The sequence below is a fragment of the Anser brachyrhynchus genome, assembly GCF_964034855.1.
Source record: "Anser brachyrhynchus genome assembly, chromosome: 8".
NCBI lineage: Eukaryota > Metazoa > Chordata > Aves > Anseriformes > Anatidae > Anser > Anser brachyrhynchus.
The window spans coordinates 16,752,621-16,778,034 of record NC_137702.1 but is presented as its reverse complement, the minus strand read 5'-3'; the positions used below and the strand labels follow the sequence as shown (position 1 = coordinate 16,778,034).

General features: G+C 42.7%; 1 protein-coding gene across 3 annotated transcripts in view; it reads right to left on the bottom strand.

Annotated features, from left to right (window-relative positions):
- Positions 1 to 24,674, bottom strand: part of RGL1 (ral guanine nucleotide dissociation stimulator like 1) — an 81,887-nt gene extending 57,213 nt beyond the window's left edge. The window contains exons 1-2 of one of the 3 annotated variants that reach the window (XM_080602326.1): positions 24,468 to 24,674; positions 23,468 to 23,578 (exon numbers count right to left, since the gene is read on the bottom strand). In XM_080602326.1, the coding sequence (XP_080458452.1) occupies positions 23,468 to 23,578; positions 24,468 to 24,494 (138 nt within the window). In that variant the 5' untranslated portion in view covers positions 24,495 to 24,674. The remainder of the gene's footprint in view (positions 1 to 23,467; positions 23,579 to 24,467) is intronic. The other 2 variants (XM_080602325.1, XM_080602327.1) reach the window with 2 other exon arrangements.
- Positions 24,675 to 25,414: the final 740 nt, after the last annotated feature.

Below are 25,414 nucleotides of genomic sequence, written 5' to 3'. Positions count from 1 at the left end.
GGCTGAAAATCAACAAACAAATATAAAATGCCATATATATATTTAAATAGTCTCACTTTGACTTTTCAGGCAAAGAATTACAGCCCCGATAATCTGCAAGAGTAGTGATGAGCAAAAAACTTCCTACCACATAGAGGACATCTTTCAAGAGCAAGCACAGAGAGGCTGGACTAAGGTATGTCCTTTCAACTCCTTATTCTTCAGACTGTGCGGGTACTGACCTAGCATCACCGCAACACCTCCACTGACCCTCTGCAACACTGTGCCTTCAGAGGGTTTTGAAGCTTTCTGCTAAGGGCATTGTCCTACAGCTGTAGGGCAGGAAACATTATCCGTGCTTACAGTTCCTGCTGAAACAGGAGAGCTCTGCACAAACTGAAAGCCACTTTAGGCTAAAAAGGTCCTCCAAACGCAGCTGCAGATGCCTGGTGCCGAAGGAGCTGTCTCTTGGTTCCAAGCTGGCCGCAGTTCCAGCCCTGCCCTTGCCCCTTCAGGCTGGCTCCTGAACCCGCCCTCAGTCCCACTCACCAAGGCTTTGTGAGAGTGCAAGGCAGCTGCACACACTGTTGCAGGATGAGGAAGAGATGCATAGCATCTTAACAGCCGACAGATGTGGTCTGTCTGTAGCAGGCCCCAACACAGGGCTTGAGCAAGCAGGTCCGAGGTTACGACATCCTGTAATCAAGAAGGCTAACGACCAGGTGAGTACAGACAAGGGGCCTTTCTGAACGCGCGGACACACCGTCAGCAGCCTTTCCAACCGCCGCCTCTCTTTCCCATCAGGCCTCCTTTGCAAGGACCGACTATGATACACCAATTTCTTGCCATTTTGTCTGCTGAGGAGAGAAAAATAAAGCAACACCTCCACGTGCCCCAAAGTCACCAGGTATTTCATTCAGCTTAACAGACAAAATGCAGCTCTTGGTGTCACAGCCTCGTGTGTCAGAGGTACAAATCCTATCTGTTAATCTTCAATGGCATTATAAATTAAATTCCTCAACTCCTCAGTTAGTAAAACTTCCTATCAATAGGAACAACAGGCTCTTCAAGGTAAAGAACAGTTAAAAATCTGAACAGTGCAAAAATAAGCTGCGACCCAAATAGACATAGAGACTGCTAGTCGTGATTTCAGAAGTGTCACTGGAAACAATCTCTTTTACCCAAAACCCACTAATCTGCAGCTTTTTTCAATGAAAATGTTGTCTGTTACAATTCTGAAAGTGAGAATCATGGAATGAAATCAATGTAATCACTTTTCATTAAGCAGACTAAAAAAATACTGAAGAAAACAAATGGCATGAACAGTAAGTACATCAGATATCAAATACTAGAGGTTTAGTCATTTAAAACATTATCACTTTACTAAAGACTTGTTTTATTTAAAAATTCTGCAAAAAAATGATTTTCAAGAGCACATAACTAACTAGTGCCTCTTAAATTCCATTTTTATTGATTTTGACAGTTAGATTTCTAAATGCTTTTGACTTCGTATGAAGCTTACAGCTTTTCCAGATGGGTAGTTTTCCATTCTAGTTATTTTTATTAACTTACTGGACAGACACCCTACACTGGACTAAAACTGCCCAAAATTGCAGTCATTTGTATGTTAGGCAAAAATAAGTCTCTTTAATCTAAAGAGTGACTGTTTCATTTCAGTGTTTGCCTAAATATCAATCAGCTTTAACCTTCTGAAAGGAGGAATAAAATGCTTTTTGTAATTTTAACCTTAATTTTTTGATAATGCTTCTTAGACTCTCCAGCCTAAGCCTACAATATCCATACTCATCCTTAATTTTATTTTTTTAAATCATGGAATGATTAAGCTTCAAAAGTTCCAGAAATACAATCATCCATAACACTAGTCTGACAGAAGAAAATACTGAGGCATCCTTCATTTAACAGGCAATCACACATCACTTAAAGTAGCTAAAACAGAGTTGTTTGAAGAACAACCGTATTCCTTGGCAAAAAAAAACAACACAGAACTTAAGCAGCAATAAGGCTTCAAGATGCTATGTAAAACTTCTTTTCACTTTGGTCAAGTATTTTTGTAAAAGACAACTTCAAAGATATTAGCAACTTATTTGGTTCTAATGAACTTTATAATTGGACCTGCTCCCCTTAAAAGGAAGGAAGCAAGACTCTCTCATGTGTGTATAGACATAAAATCCACAGCAGCTGACAATCATGCTGAACTGACTCAAACTTGGGCACATTATGCCTACTGCCCCTGTCCAGACCACATGATCATTAAAAAAAACTATGAAAAATGGTATTTTTGCACTAACAATACCACATAGCAGCGTACATTACAAAGATCAGTGACTGGACTAAGTTTATCAAATGAAGCCCGAGGCTTCAAGCATTGTCAGGATAGGCCCCTGGGTGTATACATCTATGCTTCCTCCTGCGATCAGTTTTGTGGTTCGGGCAGCACGTAGGAGCCTTGTATCCCACCACTGTCCTCTTTGTCCTTGTCCTCTGTGCTGCAGAACCGTCAGCCTGGAAAATAGATCACATGAGATAAGACTCTGAATCTGAAGCTGAATTTCCACTCTAGGAAACCACGGCTGGGAACGCAGGAGTGGGGAGGCCAGAGGTAGGATCTCCTGCAGCCTGCAGGCTCCAGGCAGCATGGTGCTTTCCTTCGCTAGAGTGGCTGCTTTTATCATGCCGCACAATTGGAAATAAAATGAATTCAGAGCTCTCTGCAGAGCTTTCTCCCTTTGCTAACTCCCATTTCCTCATTGCAGATGCTGCTGAAAATCAGAATTCTGTCTGTTGACTGCACCAAACTCAGAAGCCAAAATAACTTTGAGCTCCTTCCTATGATCTGACGGCTAGGGGTATTCCTGGATTTCCAAAGCTCCACCCTTTTCCCTTCCTTTCTTACCACATAAATAACCTTTCTTGGCAGCAACCCCAAGTTTCCAGGACCAATTAATTCCATGATCATTGTTCAAAAGGCATTCTCATTTTCTCATATCCTTAAAGCTCACAGTCTGGCACGTATCTGTCTGAAGATCTGGCTAACAGTGACAAAAGCTGTGGGTCATATTCAGAGGTTAAAAAAAAAAAAAAGCCTTACACAAATGCTGTTGCTCAGTTAGAACCCTTTCACTCAAGCACCTTGCAGCTACTTAAAGCCACTCAGGGGAAAATAATAAACAACGTGCATACCAAGGCACTGAGCAGTGCTTCTCACACCTTCTGAAGTTATGCAAATTCAGACTCATTTGGTTATCAAGAATGATGTGGAACTAGCTCTAAATAAATCAAAGCAAAAGTAAAGAAACCTAATTTACATATCACCTCTTGCTGCATGCATATAAAGGAATTTAAGCGAGCCCATAAAGCGGTTGAATCTTCAAAGAGATCTATATTAAAACGGTATTGTCCAACAACAGCGTAAAAAAATCCCTGCCAAGGGAAAATATAAATTCCTCCTCACAATTTGGTCCACTTCTTAGAGGCACTTACACAAAGGAATGTGGCTTCATTATTCAATGAGAATCAAGTCCTCTGGCAGGTTCACTATGTAGTACACGTGCTTTTTAAAGAGTCTAAAAATTGCCCCAATGGTGTAGTCCCAATCTTCAGCTATCTTGTATGATTTACACACGTACCTTCTCATTGCTTCCTACACTCAAAAAGCTCCTTCTCATTCTGGCTCTCATCCGTCTTGCTAAGCCTTTTAACAAAATCAAGAAAAGCCCTCCCACCCTCTTATCTGTCTTCACTGAGTTAAATGAAGCTGATATATCAGATTAGTTCAACTCTTTATTTTATTTTTTTTTTATTTTTTTCTTTTGACACATTTCACAGACCTGCAGTTTGCCACAGCCAGGTTCTCTCACAGCATCAGGCCAGTGACATTATTTTCATAATATGTTAGGATGCACAAGTATTCCTTGTGATGGTTTTGATTGGACATAGAAATTGAGCAAGTTCCTACTTTAAAATAGGAAACCAAGAAAAAGAAACCAGTAAGTCAGGTAGCACTCTTAGTCATGTGCGTTTCATACTGTTTGAGATGTAGCTGTCATCAGATGACATTTGCTAGAAATATTTTTCTAACCCAACAAACAAATCTGTCCCATATTATGAGAAGAATTACTTCTATAAAACCTGGCATCCTCCTCTCTTCAGTGCATAGGAACACCAAAATGTCCAGTCACCAAACTGAGCAATAAATTAATACTAGAAATAACGGATGGCTAAGTGAATAGGGCACCAGAACGAAGGCGAGGAAATAGGATTTATTCCTCATTTTGGCAGTAAACTCAGGACATTCTGTAAAATATTTTGACTTCTGTAGATGAAGGAAATGCTACATAGTGTCTCCACAAGGGAAGAACTCCACACAGTCTTTGGACTTGCGTAAAACTGTCTGAACTAATAAAAGTTTTCACAGGCATGGATTATAGGGAGTCCATGAGAGAGGGAAACAGGCAGCTGGGGCAGTTCCCCTGTGCCCCAGGAGCAGTAAGTAGTAATTCTTTCTTCTGCTAACATCCCTTGTCTTAACTCCTCTTCCTCCCCTTCCCTCTCCACGCACACTGCTTCCAACCTGTCCTGGAAGCCTGTAGGCGCTAAAGCCTGCTTACAGATGCCAGGCTGAGTTGCTTACCAGCGTGCATAAAAGAGAAAGGAAGGGATGTTGAGCAGGGAAACAAAGTACAAGAGGTGGCAGCCAGCTCAGATACTTCACCTGACTCTGACCCGGAAATGGCTTCCAGTAATCCTGGCTACAGACTGCAATGCCAGGTACACCGTGCCTTCCACCTCAGGGGTGCTGGTACCTGCCAGATGCCGCAGTCCTTCCAGCCACAGACGGGCACATAAACACTGACCTGCTCTGGGATGTACTTTGGAGCCCACAGGGGGCATACTCTGTGGAGCTAAGCAGTATCGTTTCTACGCAGAGGCCGCACAACCGGTGTAGAAGACCACCAATCCAACCTCACGTTGTTGCAACGAGCAGATGGCGGAAGCTAGGAACAACAACTGAAAACGTGACAGACCCATACACTCGACTCAACAGGCCGGATTCCAGCTCACTTCTTCGTAAGGTTTCCTTGAGAGCAAATGGACTCCTGCCATAAGGAAAACTACTCCCCAGTACCTCCTCAGCCATTTTCCTGTCTTTGGAGGAATCTCCTGCCAGTGCCATGCAATGCCAGTCGGTCTGGATCTTAATGTAGGGCTGAGACACCCAAGTGTTCAATCAAAGAGACCTTTATAAGGCCGTAGCTCTTGCACTGTTACAGAGCGATTGCAGAATACCGTCCCAAGCCAGCAACTAAGGGCACAGCAAGCAAGGAACAGTACAAACCCACGTATGGGCAAACACTTTGAAAAAAGAACACTGTAAAAAAAATGGCGATGCTTCTATTAAACTACATGACACACCGATACACGTTATAAGATGTCAGGTCAAATACACATTGTAGCATGTGGCAAGGACAGTCATTTCTTAGTGGGTAAATCTCCTACAGAGGAGCTAAAAAAACTCTGAAATGTCATTTCAAAGATCATCTAGTCCAACTGCAAAAGTGTTGCATAGATGGCTACAAACGACTATGTCAACTTCCCAACTCTAAGAGCATTTCTAACAACCATGCACACATAATAACACACCTTTAATTTAACAAGTTTAGCAGCTTAGGCTGAATTTCCGAGCTAAAAGCACATCTTAGTCCCTTTTGGTTCTTCCAGGACTTCTTTTGTATGCAACTATTAAGAAATTCATATGTGGCAGGCTGCATAAACTAGAAGTCAGGTTGCATTATTCAATGACATGCCACAACAACATGGCCTCTACACAAAATACTTTCTGCTAGTTTAAACTAATCTAGATTTAAAAGGCCTACAGCATTGGATCTTTCTCCCCATTCCACCCACACCAACATCCTTCCATATATATATATATATATATATATATATATATATATATTAAAAAAAAGGTACTGCTGCTAACATCATCTTCCAAGCCCATAAATAGCTTATAGCCTGCCTTGAGATTGAGAGCTTTGTGTGTCCTTCCAGTCTGTGTACATAACCCTGTCTCCGCAAACTTGGCTCCTGGTCTTGTCCAGCTCAATGCCTGTGCTCTACTGCGTAACTGCACTGTCAAAGCTGTGTCCCCTCCCAGCTCCCCAGTTCCCTATTTTATTGTTTTATGACCCCTGACTACTTTGACACAAGGCTAGACAGCACAGTATTACTTCCAGTACAACTGCATTTTGACGCCACTTAATGTTGCTACAGAATCAGCCCAAGTACATCACCACCAACATCGACTGAAAATTCTCAATTATCCTCTTATTTATACACTGCCTGGATGTTAAAGATGACAACAACTTTAAATTTACCCTAAGAAAATCTATTATACAAATTCTGTTTGTGAAATACTGGTCAGTGAAGCAATTTGCCACAATTCTTTCATGCTGGGATTTTTTAATAAACACCAAGTATAGCAAAGAGAAGGAATGTTTGACATTGCCGCTTACATAGTCAGACTCTTAATATGGCAAAAGTCACGCCATTTGATGAAAATTATAGGTCAACATGAAAAAAAATGAATTTTGACCACTCAGAAATGTAAAGCTCATTTTTCATCAGTGCCTACATTGTTGGTAGTCAAAGACTGTGATGCTTTTCCTGTGAAAAGTCGCACCATTTTTTTTCATCCAGGAATGTAATTTAATTTAATTGTGGAGCTCATCATTGCTTTCTGCTGAGTCAGTAGAAACAAAGAAAGTCTTGTATGAGACAGCAGGCAACACTGCTGAACTCAAAATGGATTTAAGGATGCCAGAAGTAATAATTCTGTTGCATAATAACATGAATAAACATTACATAATCCCAAATGGTTTTATTCATCCTGATTGTATCATTGGCTTTCCTTTCACACTATAAAGCTTGCTCAAACAGTATGCAGAAATTAAAATTATACTGACTTGGGAAATAAATGTAAACTGCTACTGCACTCAGTATAAAAAACAAGGCAAGAGTGATAGATTTTAACAGTATGATGGAAAATAAAACCGTAGGTGTGGGGAGATTAAGTGCATTCTGACAGAGGAGAAAGCATTTAGCAGAAGAGTGATTCAGATTTTAAAATAAATTGAACTGGAAGCATACAGTATTTTCGTGGAAGAAAAAAAAAATCAAGGAAATGTTGTTACATGTTTCATAATAATTACTATGTGCAATCTCTATTGCCAAGCTTTTTTAATATTTTAAAACAGAAATAGGTTAGCAGTAAACCATTTTCATGGCCACAGCATGAATACATACCTAAACTGTATTACAAACCTCATTTCAATGGCTGTGCTTTTTACTACCCTTTGTTTTGAAACTAAGGGATCTCTTCAGGGTGGGGCCTGAGCATAAAAAGCAGTAATAGTAAGATAACATTACCTAATATTGAAAGTTACTAGCTTCAACTTTTATTGAAGTACTAACAGAGTCCAAAAATATTAGTTCAATCAGTAGTTCAGGCCAAACTGCATTTTTACTATGTTATCTAGATATCCCAGGGGATGTGATTACGGAGTCTGTTAAGATTCTTCTCTTGCACGCACACGTTTATGAGTACTGATATGTGTTTGTACCATACCTGTGACGGCAACATCCTTGTGCCATTTATATAGCTCTATTCTCTATGACAAATTCTGCACTTTGTAGATAAACAGCATAAGCTTATGGTAAAGAAGCATATTGTGTATAAATGACTGCATTCTTGTAACTACAACATCTGTCTCTTAACCCACCTCTTCTGACATAGCAGAAAGCAGCACTGGTTGCGTGAGCTGGCGCTGAACCTGCTGCAGCCGTTTGTACTTTGTTTGTAGAATGCTGTTGCAGTTGAACTTAAATCCTTGGGCAACGGACACAAATCAACACACGCACATAATTATGTGGAAGTATTGAGTCAGACCCAAATAAGCATAGCTTACAAGTAAAGGAGAAAGAGCAAGCAAAAAACATCAGGCTGTAAGATAAAACAGAAGTCCTCCACATTATTGTCCGTCTTTTGTGCGTGTGTGTTGTTTAATTACGCACCAGGAGTTAATAGCATCTCTCTCTTCTTCCCTGTCCTATTCTAACTCTATGACCACCTCAAGTTTTCTGAACAAGAAGACTGTTTTTCCATGAAGAAGAATGCAAGCTTCGTGGTTCAAGTAAGTGTGCAAGAGTTCATTTATGTTTCATATGCTACAGGGAGCAGCCAGCAGGCTGATCGCGCAGCCAGGATCAATCTGTGGCACTCAACAGGAGGAACACAGAAGTGTAAGACCTGACCTCCAAATGAAGTACATTAATGTTACTTATGAAACATTTCCAACAGCACCACAATGGCTGCCATGTGAAAACGTAAGTCACCATTCCTGCCCTAAAGGGACTCAACTCTAAAACATACAAAATGCACTGCAGGTAAGGCCAGAGATTACTATAAACAAACCAAACAGAAAAAAAAAAAAAAAAGGATGTGTAGATATATCTTCCTAATCATTTTCTTGTTCTGTTTGCTTGTAATATATGAGCTGGCTTCCAAATGCACCTCAGCAGCATTTGGTTAACTAATCTCTTTTGCACTGAAGACTATGGTTAATCCTGAAGTGCCTTGCCATTTGCATCCAACACCACTGAAGCTTTGAAATGTTACCAACCTCATCTAATAAATTCAATCCACATGAGTACTATGAACAGCTGAAGGACATTCTGCACTTAAAGATTTGAGCCAAAACAGCAACTCAGTATGATTCAATGCACACAAGCCAAGATGTGGGGGGGCATAAACTGTTTTCCCCTGTGTCTAGGGGTAAATAACCCCTTCCACCACTGTTTAATATGGGATGGTCTTTCTACTTTTGGATATATAGATACTTGGAAGTTTAAGCCATTGACTTCTTAAGTGTCAGAAGAAGCTACTGAGGTCAGGAAGCCTAAGCTAACACATAAAATATACAACAGGTCTCCAGTTTGAAGCTATGACAATTTGAACATGTCTCAACACATTCAGCCCTTCCTATCGTTTAACCATTCCAAGACCTTTGAATAGAAAAAGCCACTTTATAATAAAAAATATGTTGTTCTACTTGCACGAAGACCCCATGGACTCCCCAAGAAACAGCTCTTGACTGGGAGAAAGCTTGAATCTCTGCAAGGAGCAAGGCAACTGTAAAAAGCAGCTGAAAGGGTGGGAGGGGAAAAGAAAACAACCCTTTAAATTGCTTTCAGAACAAGAAAGGTGGGAAGAACATAAGAGGAAAACAGATGAAAGAACAGAATATAGTAACAGGATCACTCAGACAAAGCAGTTTAAATGCCTACACCTTATTAGCGTTCTTGCCGCCCCGTGGCGACACTGCCAGCTGTAGCCCATGGGCACAAGCTGGGGACCCGTGCGGCACCGAAAGCTCCTGCAAACAGCGCCGAGCAGCCCGCCCCTCCACGTGCCGCACTGCTGGGGTCCTGCGGGAAGGCTTCAGGGAGGAGGAGAAGCACCGGTGGCCCAGCTAACGCCCCTCGTCTGCACAGAAAGGGCCGAAGAGCCAGGCCCCCGAGTCTGTAAGCAGCGGAGTGGAGCTCTCCACATTTCAAGGGAGAAGCGGCACGGCGGGGTCAGAGCGCGCATCAGGAGGACCATGCAGGGCTAGAGAGCTCTCACGTCTCCAGCAGTGTCACAGTTTTCTCTCTCACAGGTTCGAATACGATCCGGTTAAATAAAAGTACAGCAGTTTGCCTCTACAGTCTTCAGATCATTAGATCCCAAAACGAGCAGTAAGTATGCTACAGAAGAGAAAATTGACCCCCCAAAAGATGAATTGGTCAGTTCAAATTACAGGGTGAGGCACTAGCTACTGAATACTGCGAACGGGACTCTGGACCTGCCGTGTCTTTTCAAATCCAGTATCACACTTGTCGTTAAATAGGTATGATGCAGATAACTTAATAACTAACATGCTCAATATAATAGGCAGCAGTGAGTTTATTCTGTGAAGATTTCTTGTTACTCTTAAGTAATGGGAGTCAAGTGAAGCAAGAGCAGTTATGGGAACACCACGAATTTCACTGGTGTTTGAAGAACACAACAATTTCTGCACTAACGCAGGACTCAGCTGCACAAAGAGGTTGCAAAAATCCGGACGCAAGTTGGTAGTTGGACATAAGCGGGTGGCACACAGGAATAAGTCAAAACTCCATCAGGCCGCAAGCCAGTAGTGTGACAGAGGAAAAGGCTGGAAACTGCTACCATGCAAAGGGGCAGAAAGCTTCACACCTAAGGTGGAGGCTGCCAGATTTCATTTTGGTTGCCAGAACTGTCTAAGGGCAGCTACACTCCAATGGGCAACAGAGGCTTATGCAACTAAACATAGAGAAACGTAAGAAGCCAGCAAAAAAAGTCTTTTGAAAGTACTACCCTCAAAGGTCACAGTGTGACACCCAGATCAGAGAAAAGATCTGAAGGGCTAGAGGAGGTAGAACATTAAATCTTTCAGCACAGCACTTGGAAGCAGCAACAAAAAGCAAACAATTCTGCAAAGTATAAATAAAGGGTACTGAACCAAGTCGAGGGACATTATTCCTCCACTGCATAAAAGGTCTGATGAGACCACATGTAGAGTACTATGCTCTGTTCTAGCTGCCTTATTTTTAATAGCTTAATACCTTATTTTTAAAGCAGCTATTATGAAGTTGAATGGGGTAAAGCAAAGGGCAACCCGCACGATTCCTACCTTCACAGAGTTTAAAACAGTGAGGATGCGGACACTTGTTTTATGCACACAAAAAGAAAGGCAGGATCTGAGCACCCAAAGTTCTTGTTGACCAGAATGAAATTGTGGGACTGCTGGAAAACAGGCACAGATTATGTTGCAATATGGCCCTGACATCTTCTGGACATTAAAGTTCTCATGATTCTTTTTATGAGTGCCTGTGTTCAATTTTATTCTGCCTCGTTAAATATTTGCTGCAAACAAATTGAAAACAGAACTTTATAAACAGCAACACATACTAATTGTCATTTTAAACTAAACTAGAGTATATTCCTTCTGACAATGACCGGATGCCATAGAGAAAGGTGAAGAAATAACACCCATAACATAAAGAACAACCAATCTAAAACGAAAGACTCTGCTCAACTGCTGGAAGTGTTTGTTTTAAACCTAAATCGCAACAAGTTACATGTCTTCTATTTTAAATTTCATGTAGTATTCATGTATTTGTTCTCATTATTTACATAAATGTCAAATCCTTTCTGAATGGACTCACTGGACTCGGTTACTACCAGCAGAGTGCCCTTCAAGTTAATTACATACAATTAAAAGGAAGTTTCGTTTTCCCCCTCATTTTCAACACACTGCTTTCCTATCCCACCAAACACTCCCTGGAGACGAAGCATTCCTACTCCACTCACTATTTGAAATGCCTTTGCTGTATCCTCCTATTCATTTCCAGTATCAGGCCCTGAGCCTGTGAACATTTAACAAACACACCTACTGTTAAACCTGCATGTCAGCCCTAGTTGCACCAAGACTCAAATTTAACAGCCCTCACCTTTCCAGTGTTTCCAAATGCCTACAGTCGTATCCCATCTGCGGATCCCTTTTCTAGTTCCCACAGCTCAGAGATAAGGGAACAAGAATAAAGGACAGCAAAGATACTACTGTAATCTCTTCCATAGCAGTACTTTCTAAGCTCCACTCCATTCCCTCCTTGCCTGCTACAGCCTAAGATTTGAAGTTGCTTTCGCAACTGGTGGTGAGCGAACGCTTCCACAGAACTCTGGGCTCTCAGGTGGCCAGGTCTTCTCCCCAGGTGGTTCTAATCAGTTCACTTCTGGTCCTAAATTGTTTCAGTGTGCAGCTGTGCGTTGTTAGCCAGCTGCTCCTTGCTGCATATATGCCACATGTGGAGAAGATATCCAACTGATAAAGCTATGAAGCCACTATATAAATATTGCTGAGCAACTTTGACAGCTAATGCTTCAAACTCTTCAACAACCTTAAAAAAAAAAAGCCTTTTAAAAGTCAGATCATCCCAGCAATGCTTTTTTTCTCCTCTCTTCCCCACCTCCCAAAATAAAGGAGAACTATCCCAAATCCAAACAACAGCACTGCTGCTGAGTTGTAAGCCCCACCCAAACGCATAGTTTTGTACTGCGTTACACTACAACATACTTCACATAGCCTGTCTTGTGAAAATTTGTGGCTGTGCTTTGAAAGCCATTTGGATGAAAGATGCTGTAAGAATGCATCATTATCATTTCATTAGGATGTATTTTTACTTTCCTTCTGGTGAATTATCAGTGGCACGGTACTGAACTCCAAAGCAGCTGTATTCAGGCACTAGCAAGAATTCGTTTTGGTCCAAAACAGAGTGGTTTCCATAAAAAAATCCACTCTCACACATTTCAAGAAAATTCTTATTCCAAGTGTAAAAACCTGGAAAAAAAGATGACAGACTTTATATTTCAGCCCTAAATGTAGAGCTACCTGCTGGTGTAGCACTTATGGAAAACTACAGGTCACATCTCAAGAGCTCGTATGGCCACTTGAGCGTGAAAAAAACCTGAATTTTGGTGAGAATCAAGGCAGAAGAAGTTCTGGTAGAATGCAGGTGAGAATACTGACAGCTCCCTGGAGATAACTACCGTTCAGCCACTGGGTCCTTTACGGATGAGGTCTAGGCGCATCCATGCTAAGTGTACAGAAAAACTTGTAAGTAGCACGTATGGAAGTACCATTCCATCGTGCAAGGAATGCTCTGTCAGCCTGGCCAACATCCACTGGGCAAGAGCAGCTTTACTGCTGGCTGAGCAACCCACAAAGGACGTACCATGTCAGTGCAAGACGTACATTCTGTTTTTCTGGTGTAAACAAACCACAACACCAAAATTTATGCATAAAGATGTTTTACAAGCTCTGATACTATCTTACTGGGGTAATAAACAACACTAAGACATCACACTTACTTTGCCTCTGGTCTGCAAGATACTACACACCAGCTATACAAAGCCAAGCAAGAATATGAATGAATATGAATCCCACCGCATTAGCATTCACTTACCCATTTCCCACCAGGTAAACCCGTTTTTCTTTTAGGAGCTAGGCCATGAGCTGATTGCTTTGTGATCGTTTCTGCACACAGCTGTACCCCCTTACAACACTGGCTACAGGAAGCTATATATTTAGAAAATAGATTCCTACAGCAGTAGTAAAAGATGCAAGTTCAAAGCATGCATATACACACTGTCACTTAACATATTTTTAATTAGCTTTACCAAGGCTAAATTTAAATCCAAGCGTGACTAACATGCTTGCAATGCTTCAGCCTGTTTCTTAAATGAAAACATCAAAACCCAAACTGTAAAACTAATGGTTTCTCCAGGGCTATTCTCTTTACAGCATCTCAGTCCAGCTCATATGCTACTTCTCCCAGGCTTTCCGATGACACATAGCCACATTCATTGCCAACACTTCTTTAACCCAACAAGTGACCTAGATCTTCCAACATTCAGAAAGAAAATGCCAGTTTCTTTTCAGAGCAAGCTGATTTTTCGTTATTCCTTTCACTTATTTCTTCTTGGAAAAGCAAGGAAAGTAAAATTAAATGAAGTCAACAGCAGGATAGTTAAGATCCTATATTTAAGGGAGAATCTTTACCATCCAAGAAGCACAGTTTAAAAAGACATGGATCCTGGCTATGAAAGGAATTCCCAGTGGAGAAGAATAATAGTATGGGGCGTTGTTATATTCTACGTGTCACAGTAAACTGAAACATGCCAAAAGCAGATTTTCATACATAAGTAGACTGGCTGAAAGATTTCCAAAACGCAGTCGCACACAATCAGTGCAAAAAAGCCAGAACAGTGCAATCCACAGCAACATCTGCTCTTCTGAGACCTCCCTTACCTCTCATTATTCCACTTAATATAACAATCATTAGCAGGAGATGCACTCTGCACAGTCCTGTAGGAAGAGAGGCTTCCTGTGTGTCTCTCCCTAGTTCTCTGTGGCCAAGCAAGTGTCCTGTAGCCTCACTCAGTGTTAATAACATGCAAGATTAAAGCACTGCAAACCTGTCACCCTTTGACAGTTTGGAATGTGAGGTTTTAAACTCAACCGAGAGCATGACATCATGCTGCAAAGCTAGTTACCCTTCTAATTTATGCATTTTGTATTTGGGACTGGGAAAGTAAAAGATGGTAATTTTTCAGACTTCAATTTTAAAACTCATAAACAGCTCAGGTTTCATTTTCAATTGTCTGTTCCAAAGACAGCATCTATTACCCAGCTGATGACTGCATCTAAGAATGCTACCTGGAATATCCCTATAGCACAGAAGTGTGCCCAAACCAGGAAGTAAAGAATAAAAAATCCGTAAGTAGTCATTAATAAGGGCCATGATGCTACGGTATGATTATGCCCACAACTGAAGGAAAGGGCAGGAGGAAAGAGCCTACTCAGAACTAAAAGGCAAGCTGAAGAAGACTCCAGGGTTTTCTTTTGAAAACTATGTACCTGTCTATAGGTAAAATCATTTGATTCTGAAATCTACTATACGTCTTCCCTGCGGGTCTCCAGCAGCTGGCAGGTATCTTACACCACCAAATCAACATGAGTAGTGCCCATTTTCCTTCATTCGCCATCTCCAAGATAGTTCTTCAGAATACAGCATTTGGAGTGGGACAATAGTGCAGTCTGGTTTCTGCAGGGTGCCTGTCAGCTCCTTGGGAACTGCTCTTCTGCCTCCACCAAGCATATGGCCAGAACTGTGCCTTGGCCTTGGTCTGGGTAGTCAGGACAGGCTGCAGGAACCTGGTTCGAAAGAGTCTGATTTAGCCAAAAGGGACCAACATATGCTATAAATCAAGAGACAAAACAGCAAGCTGCAGCAAGGACAAAGATCGGTAAGTCCTTGCCTACTGGTTGCGCAGGAAACTACACATGACAAGAACATCTGGGACCTAAGGGTAAGATAAAAAGAAATCACCGAGCTGGCTCAGAAGGGCATACAGGAGGGCAAGAGCAGGCTCAGAGAAAATTTGAGGCTTTGCATGTTCCTAAAATGTTGATGGTTCAAGGCACCATTTAAATCGCAACCTGTATTTAGGAGGTCAGTGTTGGAAAGAAAAGAAATCCAAGTTAAAAGTTCTTTCCTGACATAGCCTTCTCTTTGACTTGAAAAATATGTCCTAGGTCCTAACTGGGATACATATTAGTTAGAAGTTCTTGAACTGTTTTTCTGACTGAACTCTCCAAAACCAGCTTCCTGCCAATGTATGTGACTGTAGAGGTGTTTAGAAGCCAAACATGTGGTCATATGCAGTGTGCTACACAAGACAATTATTCAAAAGTCAGTTTTGAAACGACATGCAGTTCTCAGAAAAGGTTATTATCCAATACTATCAGTGCAAAGAAAACATTAAAATATTTAATGCTAGAATCGGTACTTCTCACCTTTTCCCCGTCTCAGAATTGTGAAAACATTTAAAGCACCCTTTCACAGAAGTTCACTTATAGTTTTTGAAGAACATGTTCAGCTGTACACCCAATGCTGTAGCATTAAAGACACCTTGAGACAAGTAATCTTTTGAATCAATCTCTGACTGAATAAACCCCAGAGCCAGAACTCCAGCTGTGGCCAAAAAAGTCAGCAGAAAATAAATAAATAAATAAATAAATAAATGCATATCTAAAACCTGCTCTAGAAATATAATGAGGGGGTAACTAAATCAGGCAGCACTGGTATGAGGGAGCTTATTATTTCACCATTATCTGGATATTTAAGACACAAAAGAAGAGCAGTCTGTGGCATCCATTAGCACAGCAAGTAACTTAAGACTTGAGGACTGGCTCCCAAAGCTCAGCAGCCATTTAGGATGTGGAGATACAGGCTCTGTATGGCTCCTCCAGCACACAGAGGCTCAGGGGAACTCCGGTTCCTGGCTGCATTTCCTGTGACCTGCCCCAGTAAAAACTCCAGAGGCAGAGCGCAGGTCTCCTCCTCTCTCCTTCCACAGTAAAGCACTCCAACAGGAAAAACACTCGCAAGCATAAGGGAGCCCCTCCTGTCTCAAAGACTCATTCCGCTCTGCTCCCCTGATTCCATGAGTGCTGGACACAGTTCGCCCACCCCTCCCTAACCTCTGGAAGGGTGAGATAAAGCACTCCAGCTGCCTGACAGGGAGGTCTACAAAAGTGAGTTCACAGGACTTCAAAAACTGTTTGTTTTTCATTTTGTAATCTTGTCCGTCTGCCCATGCCGCACCCATCCCTTTCACTGCTCATTTTCTGCAGCAGTGCATCCACTCTGTTCTTATGCCACCATTCCCACTCCTCCAGTTCCACACCAGTATTTTCCAACAATTTCTATCATCCCTCTGATACTTTTCTGCATCTGCTTCCCCATATTCTGCTTGCCAGAGTATATTCAGACATCTGCACCGCCAAGGCACTCTTCATCCGTCTCACTGCTGTCCCCTCCTGCCTTCCCCACAAGTAGTCCTCTCACACTGCTTCTAGAACAACCTCCAAAGTAAAATTGTGTTGGTGTTTTGTAAATATAAAACTTCCTCTTCTCATCTCAGTCTCTCCAGCACCAGGACAGACTAGCACCGCTGCCTACCTTGAATCAAGGAAGGCCTTACAACCCTGGCTTCTCTTCACCAGCCCGAGTAAGACAATGGGGACTTCTACCGCAAGGCAGCTGTACTAATTTTTCTCCTCTGGACTCTCCTCTCGCCTTCATCTTCTACACATAACCTGGATCTCCTTTCTTCTCTTTTCATGAACTCCCACACTTTTGCCCCCAAAATTTCCGTAGCAATGACCTACCCTAACCTTTGCCCTAGCTGCACACCTTCTTGCTCTTATATTTCCACTTAGAAACATACAATTGGAGGATGTCGTGTTCTGCTACCAAAGGAAATTACCTTATAATCCTTTTCACCAACTAATCCAAATCCAATGTTGATGCTGCTGGGTTCTTTACTTCCTTCACTCTTCCTGGAGTGCCACTCCATTATCTCATTGCTATGATGATTTGAAACTTTCTTCTAATTTCTAGCAAGGTCTATGCCAGTGTAAATTTATACCTGGTGCGAATGGTTCTTCTCCCTCCCTTGTGCTCATTTCGTGATTTTTTATAGGTATTAATCACTGTCTTCATTTTGTTAAGCTAACAATGCTGTACTGCTCAGATAATAACCAGACACACATCGTTTTCTTGATGATCCCAAAAGTTCTCTACTGTCTCCCAGTTTAAACCAACTTTTCTTGAAAACGACCAGAATTACACAGTGACCCATAACACCATACAAAGGGGCTTGCGTTTCCCATCTCTACTGGCAATAATCTAGAACATTTAAGCATCTCATTTGCCTTTTCTGTTTTACATTGCGCTGGCAGGTCATATGTCCTTTGATTGATTAAAACACCCCAAGTTGGAAGGGATAAAAGAGGACAAAAGTATCAGCCTATGACAGAAGTTATTTGAATTCTTTCACAAATATGCCTTTGCATTCTGTGCTGCTTAATCTCAACCTACTTCTGTTGCACTAATCCCAAATGTCAGCCTTGTAGGATATTTCCATCCTCCAGGTGTTTTCTTCCTCTGCCAGACCACCAGATTTCGTCAGCATGCTTCTGCTTTTATGTCACTGGCCTTAATGAACACACAACAGTTCAGCCACAGGACTGACTCGCAGAACTCCCGTAGGCACCTGTCTCCAGACCAGCAGTTCCTCTTTCAGCTTGAGCTGCAGCACCTCCTCTTCAACAGCTCCTTTACTGACCTTATGATTCCTTAGTCTCTCCTGAGACTTTTTTTTTTGAGCGATTTCAATACTAGATTTTCAAACAAAAACAGATTAAACCCAGAGCCTTTTCTGAATCCAGAAGATCAGTTATCTTTGTGAGACAAATATCTTCTGCCTACGCATCACATCTCCCCCCATCCCACCCCAAATACAGCTATCACGTTTCCTGTTCTCCAGTCATACAATGCTATTTATGACTTGACAAATGAATTCAAACTCCTTGCTGCTCAACTATTATTTTGTGTGTCAGTTCCTTTCTAGTTCTGGGCTGGAAACCAGCAGCTGCCCAGTGCAGGCACATCAAGCTCTTAGGCAAAGAGAAAACTTAAAGACATGTAAAAGGCTCGTGTGCCATCATTACCATCAACCTTCAGGGTCACCTTTATCACACTTGCAGAAAATATGCAAAAAAAAAACTTTAGTTTTTTGAGTTATATGTAGATTACTTGTAATTCCTATCTCATTCTCTCTGTGAAGATGACTTTTTTTATTGCTGCTGGTTTTATATGCCTGACAAACCTTTGACTGCTTGTTTTCATTTGCCTTGCAAGGCTTGACTTTGGCAACTCTGATTTTAACCCTTAGATAAAACTTTCTCAGCTTACGAGCTTTTCTCAGTTTGTCAAAACCTAATTCCTTAAAAAAAAAAAAAAAAACTTTTAAATGATTATTTTTACACATTTCTCTGAAAGGCTTCCCCCTGCCATTTAAACTCAAAGTCAGTGTAGCATTTGCAATTTTGACTGTCAAACTTCCAAGCTCACACATTCAGTTCCCTGAACTTCCTACCTGATTTCACTGAATACTTCCCCTAGTTTCTAAGTATGCCACTGCAAAACCAAGCATCTCACAGACCTACCTCCTCTACGTACCTTCCTACTGAATCTAAGAATTACCTGAAAACTGACATAAGGCAACCCCCTTGACGCAGCATCATCTCTTATTGGATCACTCATATTTCATGAAGGAATCAGGTAGCAATAATATCTACTGCTTTGGTTCAATTCTTGTCAGGTGCCAAGAATGTTCATCCACTGAGGTAGCCTTAAATCACCCCGCCTTTGTTATTTACACAGTCATTCCTTTTCTTCCTGCCTTACTGTCCTACATCACTCATTCCTTTCTCTTTCCATCACTGTAAGGTCCGTCCTGCTCTCGCTGAGCCCTGGTGCACCTTCACTGTGTGCATCCACTGGCCTCTGGCACAAACACAAACACAACCACCAGGCCTATTATCTTCACTAGAAAAGCCTTTTCTCCCCTCCCCTTTCTTCAATTTTGTCCACTCCATAGTCGAGCAACTTCAATATTTCAATCTCATCTGCAGTACCTGCAGTCCTGGCCCCTCAAATTCTCCAGCCCTTGTTCCTCTTTGCAAAGGACCACTTGAACGACTCTCATTTCTGCTGTGTGAAAAGCACGGAAGTTTCTTGCCTGTGCTCCTCCTCTGATCCTGTCACTTTTCTGACAGATCCCATCCCATCCCACTCCCTTGTACCTCTCATACCTTTTGCCTCCCCTATTCCCCCCACTCTCCTTTTCCAGTCAAAATTTCTTACAGACTCTCACCTCTTAAAAATTCCCTCTCACTCTCTCCACTTACTTCTTTCCCTGCTTTTTCCTTTCTTTTCAACTCCCTGTTTACATTTCTGTTTGTGATTTACAGTAACTCACCGACTGGAGTTCACCTCTTCCAACACCATTCATACTCAGCATACTGCACTTGGCAACAGAAATTCAGGTGTTCAGCAGCTGATCTACTTTTAGACCGCTAAAGAGCCAAGGCTCTGATCAGCAGAGCCACTGCTCTACTCCTCTTATCTGCTTCTGGCTACAGTATGACTCAGCTGCTCTCTGAGTCTTGTTTCATGGGTACATCGCTGCCAGTTCAAGATCAAAAAGCCCCACACAATTCTAAACTTTTCACCTGTCTTTTCTGCTTTGTTGCCTTTTCTTCACAGACAAGAGCACCAGCCTGTCTGACATGCACAGTGCCAGCCTCCCTATGAGCTGTCTTTACAACCTCAGACATAAGCTGGATCTCATTCTTTGGGTTCTTTCTGGGTCATGGTTTTAAAATACAACCTTCTCTTTCTAGCCATATCATTAAGATTCTTTACTGCACTCTCAAACCTTCTAATCCAGTTACTGATACGCCTTTTTCTCTAGTCTGATGTAATCCCATTCAAAACGATGCTGAATGTCAACTCAAAAGGCTGCTGCAGGAAGCATTCGCATCCTGCCCTGACCATGCCGTCCATCTATGTAACTCTCTTCTTCCCCTTCTCTTCCCTTTCCTCTTCTACTTCCTTCTCTCGCACAAAAAAAAAAAAAAAAATCAATGTGATTTCACAGCCTTCATGCACTGCTCCCAATCTCCACGCCATCTTGCTGAAGACCCTGCCTCCTACTGCAGGTCTATTCTGGAGACACCTACACCCACTTCATTTTCAAAAAAATGTCTTCGTCCTTTCTCTTGTTGAACTGTTCATGCTTGGGAGGGATTCTCTTTAAACATCTCCACACTTGGCTTTGGAAATTTTCTTATGGCTCTATGCTGCCTGGACGTTTACAAATAACTTGAAAAACATCATCAGACTGCTGGGAAATTCATAGCTCTGCCTTGGATACCAACCATCAGATGACATAACATATGTGTACAGACAAGCCTTATTTGATATTTAGTAAGTTCTTTTTGGTCAGGTTAGCACTTTTGGGCAGCATCTATCACAGCCCTGAGCTATTACTAGGGCTTCCAACCTCTTTTAATACTGTAGTGCCTAAAATCCTAACCTTCACTGAATATTTAGTGACAAAAATAGTAGTTATTGTTGGCATCCTTTGATGTCTAATATTAAATTTAAAGCTAAGAAATTCGGTGTTTATACAAAAGCTTCACAGTTTCGAAAGTTATGGAACTGCTGATGACTGTGTAAATCGCAAGCTGTTCATTTCCTTTTTTTATTAATTATAGAAGTTTGAAAATAGACATTTTTGCATTTAAATAGGCAAGTGTTCGCAGTGCTTAAACTGTAACCTTACGATTGGCTTTTAAATGGACCATTCCCTCAAAACAGGGCCTGTGCTTCAAGAACCCTGGATGGTTTGTTAGGATGGAGAATTTTATGAAAAGTTTATTAGACCTCTTGAAATGTAAGAAATTTAGGGTCACTCACTTACTGGAGCTTCTACAAGAATGTATTTGCGGAAGATTTCAAGACTTTATGCAATTAAAGATTGGAAATAAGCACCAACACGCTTGGAACAAATCAGACTTTTTATATTCCCTTTAACAAAGGTTGTAAGAAATTTTCAGACATGTAAGGTAATTTACCGTCTAATGCTTTTCAGCTGAAAACTCTCGCAAGCACTTTACAAATGCAGCACCACTAAGATCAATCTACTCTGGAATCACTGGATCAAACCCCTGCTCTGATACCACACAGTATTTAATATCTGCAAGCAACACTGAGGTTTCTGAAGAACTTGAGCTTTTCAAGTCACAGGGCACTTGACCTGCTACAGTAAACCACCAGAACCTCAGTGACTCAAGAAGGTCAAACTAGGTAGGCCTTTGCAGGATACAAACTGACACTGAGTAAGTCACTGGTTTTTAAAGTTAATCCACGCATACACATAATCAGTAACAGAGTTACTATATTCACCACCATTACGGCTCCATACTTGCTGATCTACAAATACACTATTCCCATATTCTTCAGCTGACCTTGAATCTTCAACCTTAGCTTGACTTACAGCAACATCAAAAAAGACCAGCATTGATAAATCCAACAGCTTTTTAATTTAGTGCTATGAATTCCAAACCATTGAAAAAAATTAACGCCATAAAACCCTGTAAGCTCCAGATTAAAAAACTCACCTGATGACAATTATAAAAGCAACAGTTATGCTTTTCAAGGCAAAACTGCTGGAGGTGGGAAAGCCTATTCATAAATAACGTTCTGGGTTATAGGCTATTTATTGACCTTAGGACCACAGTAAAGCCAGTAATAAAACAAGATCACTAAAACAGCTTAAAATATTTTATGTTCTGAAGAGCTTAAGAGAAACAAAAAGCCCATATGTTTAAAAATATTTTTAAATAATGAGCATGAGATTATTGCTCATGAAAGGCGCCAGCTCAGAAACTGAAGTCACCCATTTATGCGCAGAACAGGTGCAGACTTCTTGCACACTGCCCATTCCCCACAAAGAGGGCTCAATTCTGACCTGAAGAACCTAGCACTACACACAGAAAGTCAAAAGTCATCTCCATGACCTTGCAGTCCCTTGTCTTCTTAGGAAGATGAGCACCATCAGCTGTGTTGGTGGTCTGAGGAACACATACACGCTCTCACTTTGCAAGTATGACCAAGACTTCACAACCTCCTGCTACACAGAAGGAACACCACCTCTGAAACAGGAAAAAATACTATTTTTCTAAAGTATGCTTATGGGACACAAGTTTACTCACAATGATCTCAGATTCTTTCAAAACCACTAGCTGGGAAATTTACAGGAATTCAAAAATACTCTCTAGTATTTTCCCCCACCTCCTGGTAAAAACAGGAGGCAGAGATGGGGAATCTGCCACTCCAAGGAAGCAGATTTGAAATTATCTGTTCTGATTAGAACTCTGTGTACTTCTTGCAGACATGGAAAGGGGAAAATCTAAGCACTATCTGTATGCAGGACAAAATTTGCTTATCTTTCTTGACTGTGGTTTCAGCATTTCTGTATCACTTTATGTCATGGAACTTCACGGGAAAACTATTTAATATAAATCCCCGGGTAGTTTTAAAAGTCTTTACAATACCAACCTGGATGCTAGCACAAACCAAGCTCTTACGTTACTGCCTTTGACCCTGATGAAAATCTATTAACATAAAATAGTACCAAAGTTATAGCCACCTCCTGAGGATCTGGCTCAAACTGCCACAGCCGCACTGATTCCAATGAAGTGAGGACATTTTATATCAGCCAGGAACTTGGCCTGACAAGGTGAAGGCACTCAGCAGCATGCCAAATTAATTGCGTGTGAGTTTAAGCTTATTTCACTCACCACAAAACCTTCGTGCTTTAAAATATACCTTTGAAAAACAGCACATATCCGTACTTCTTGCAGAAATGCTGACCAGTAAAAGGGAATACAAACAATCTCATCTGACTGAAGAAGCAACACTGAAATAAGACCCAAACACACATTCACTTAAATTTTGAAGAAGTTTCTGCTGATTTTTGAGAGACTCTCATTATTTAAAATACCATGACTGTTTGGGGTACTCAAACCAGATTCCTAGCAGCAGAAACGAGCCATAGCCCACTCTGAAGTAACTGTTAAGATCAAACCATAAGCTAAGATCCTTATTTCTGCATTAAGTATCATCTGATCCATGGCCACAACTGGTCAAATCGTTTTTATACACATTAGTAAAAAAGGAAGAGCCAACACAAGGAGAGAGTTCCTTCAGATGACCCTGATGGACAACTTCATCAGTGTTGTTTTTTTATTTTAAATGGTGAGAGCAGTCAGTGCTAAAAGTTAAAATCATAGCAATTCACGTGGAATTCAGCTCCCTGGAGCAGGCTCCAAAGTCCACGACGCCAAAATGCCACTGCGCCAGCATTACTTACCCCTAGCCATCTTGCTCCTTTGTTGGCAGCCTGCTGAATCTGCACTCTTTTCAGGGTGACATGGTAAACAGCTCCCTCTTCTACTTCTTCACCCCAGTCCTGAATTGAGCTCTGCCAGGAAGAGAGAGAGAAAAAAGGGAGAGAGAGAGAGAGAGAGAAAGGAACATTTTCCCCTCTTCTGCTAACCACAATCTATACCAGGTGCTCCATTGCTTCACACAGAGCTCAGAGCAGAAGATGGGCTGCACGAAGTATGTACAACAATCAAAGCAACGCAGGATACTTTTAGAGTGAGGGAACACTATAGATATTCTTGGCAAGCTGTCCTTTCCTGTGGTATCAAGATACCCTGACTTTCCATTCAGCTATTTTTCCTAGACTAGCACATATTTTAAATAGTTGTATAAAGTCTTTTCTAAGGAAATAGTTTGGTTTTGATTAGCAGTCTCTCTTCCCTCTCCCTCCCACCCCCTCTTTTCTAAAGCAATTAATCTCTCTGGCCTTTCATTTACGGAAGGAATTGCACTTTTTAAGACTGTTGAATTACTTACGCAGACAGCCTTTAAACTTCGAAGCTAACAAGCACCTAAAATACAGCAACCCTTTATTTCTTCTGACAGGAGGGATCTAAAGCGCTTGCGGTTTGCTTTCCCAAAACCTATTATTTCAAGCTACGCAAACTTTACAGAGCCGAGGCTTTAAAACTCACCAAAAAAAAAAAAAGAGAAAGAAATATAAAAAAAGAGCCCAACGTCTTCCGAAGTTTAACGCGTGCTGGGGCGACTGCTCGCCCCCCGGGCTCCCAGCCGTACAAAGGAGCGCGCGGCGCTGGGTGTCCGGCGGGGCCCCGCAGCGGCCGCTCCCTCCCGGCCCCCGCTCGGGGCTCGCCCCCTCCCGCAGCCACACGGCCCGGCCGGGCCCCGCTCCCCCGAGCCCCGCCGCCCCCGCCTGACACCGGCACCCCGCGGGGTGGGGGGGGGGGGGAACGGCACCCGGTTACCATTTTAGCTCTCCACAGAAATCTCATCCTCAGTTTCTCGCCGGGCGCCTCGACGGGGCATGCTGCTGCTGCTGCTGCTGCCGCCGCTGGGCGCCAACCCTGCTCCGCCCTGTCAGCGGCCGCCGCCGCCGCGGGCCGGGCCGAGCCGTGCGGCCCCTCGGCTCCGCGGCGCGGGAGGGAGGCGGCAGCGCCAGGCCCCGCCTCAGCCCGGCCCCGGCCCCGCCGAGGGGCTTCCTGTTTATCGCGGGCAGCCCCGGCCCGAAAGTTGACGCCGCTTGGCTTTGCCGGGCCGGGAGCCGCGTCGGAACCGAGCGGGACGGCCGCTGCCCGCCGGTCGCCGCCTGACAGGAGCGGGGCGGCCCGGGGGGGGGGATGGACACCGGGGACCGTCGGCGGGGGGCACGGGGTGGCAGTCCGGGCCACAGGGCGGCAGGTGGGAGACGAAGAGGGCTGAGGTCGGGCCCGGCGCCATGCCTCAGTCCCCCAGGGGGATTTTCGAGCTGCTCGAGGCCCGCGCAGCCCTCCGCAACCCCCCATCCTGCAGCCGCTCCCCCGCAGCAGGGAGGCCGAAGGAGAGGGGCCGGGGGACATGCAGGAGGGGCGTAACAGAAGATAAGAAAACTGCGATAAACAGCGGGGTCGTGAGGAGCGTGGAGCAGATGAGGGCTGCGTGGGCAGCGATGTAGGGGAATGGCACTGAGCTCCTGGTCTGGGGAGATAAGTTTTAGGGTGACAGGAAACAGGAGATGGGGGAAGGAATTCCTACCCGTTTGACCTGTACATCGGGAAACAAATCCTGGCTCTTTCCACCTGTCTCACCTCAAAAAAAAAATAAAACCCAACAAAACCAAAACAAAACAAAAACCCCTTCCTACTCCTGCCCCTGCAAAGTAATAACACACAGTAGCAGCCTCTCCTCGTCGCTCAGCCATGAGGCCTACCATCAC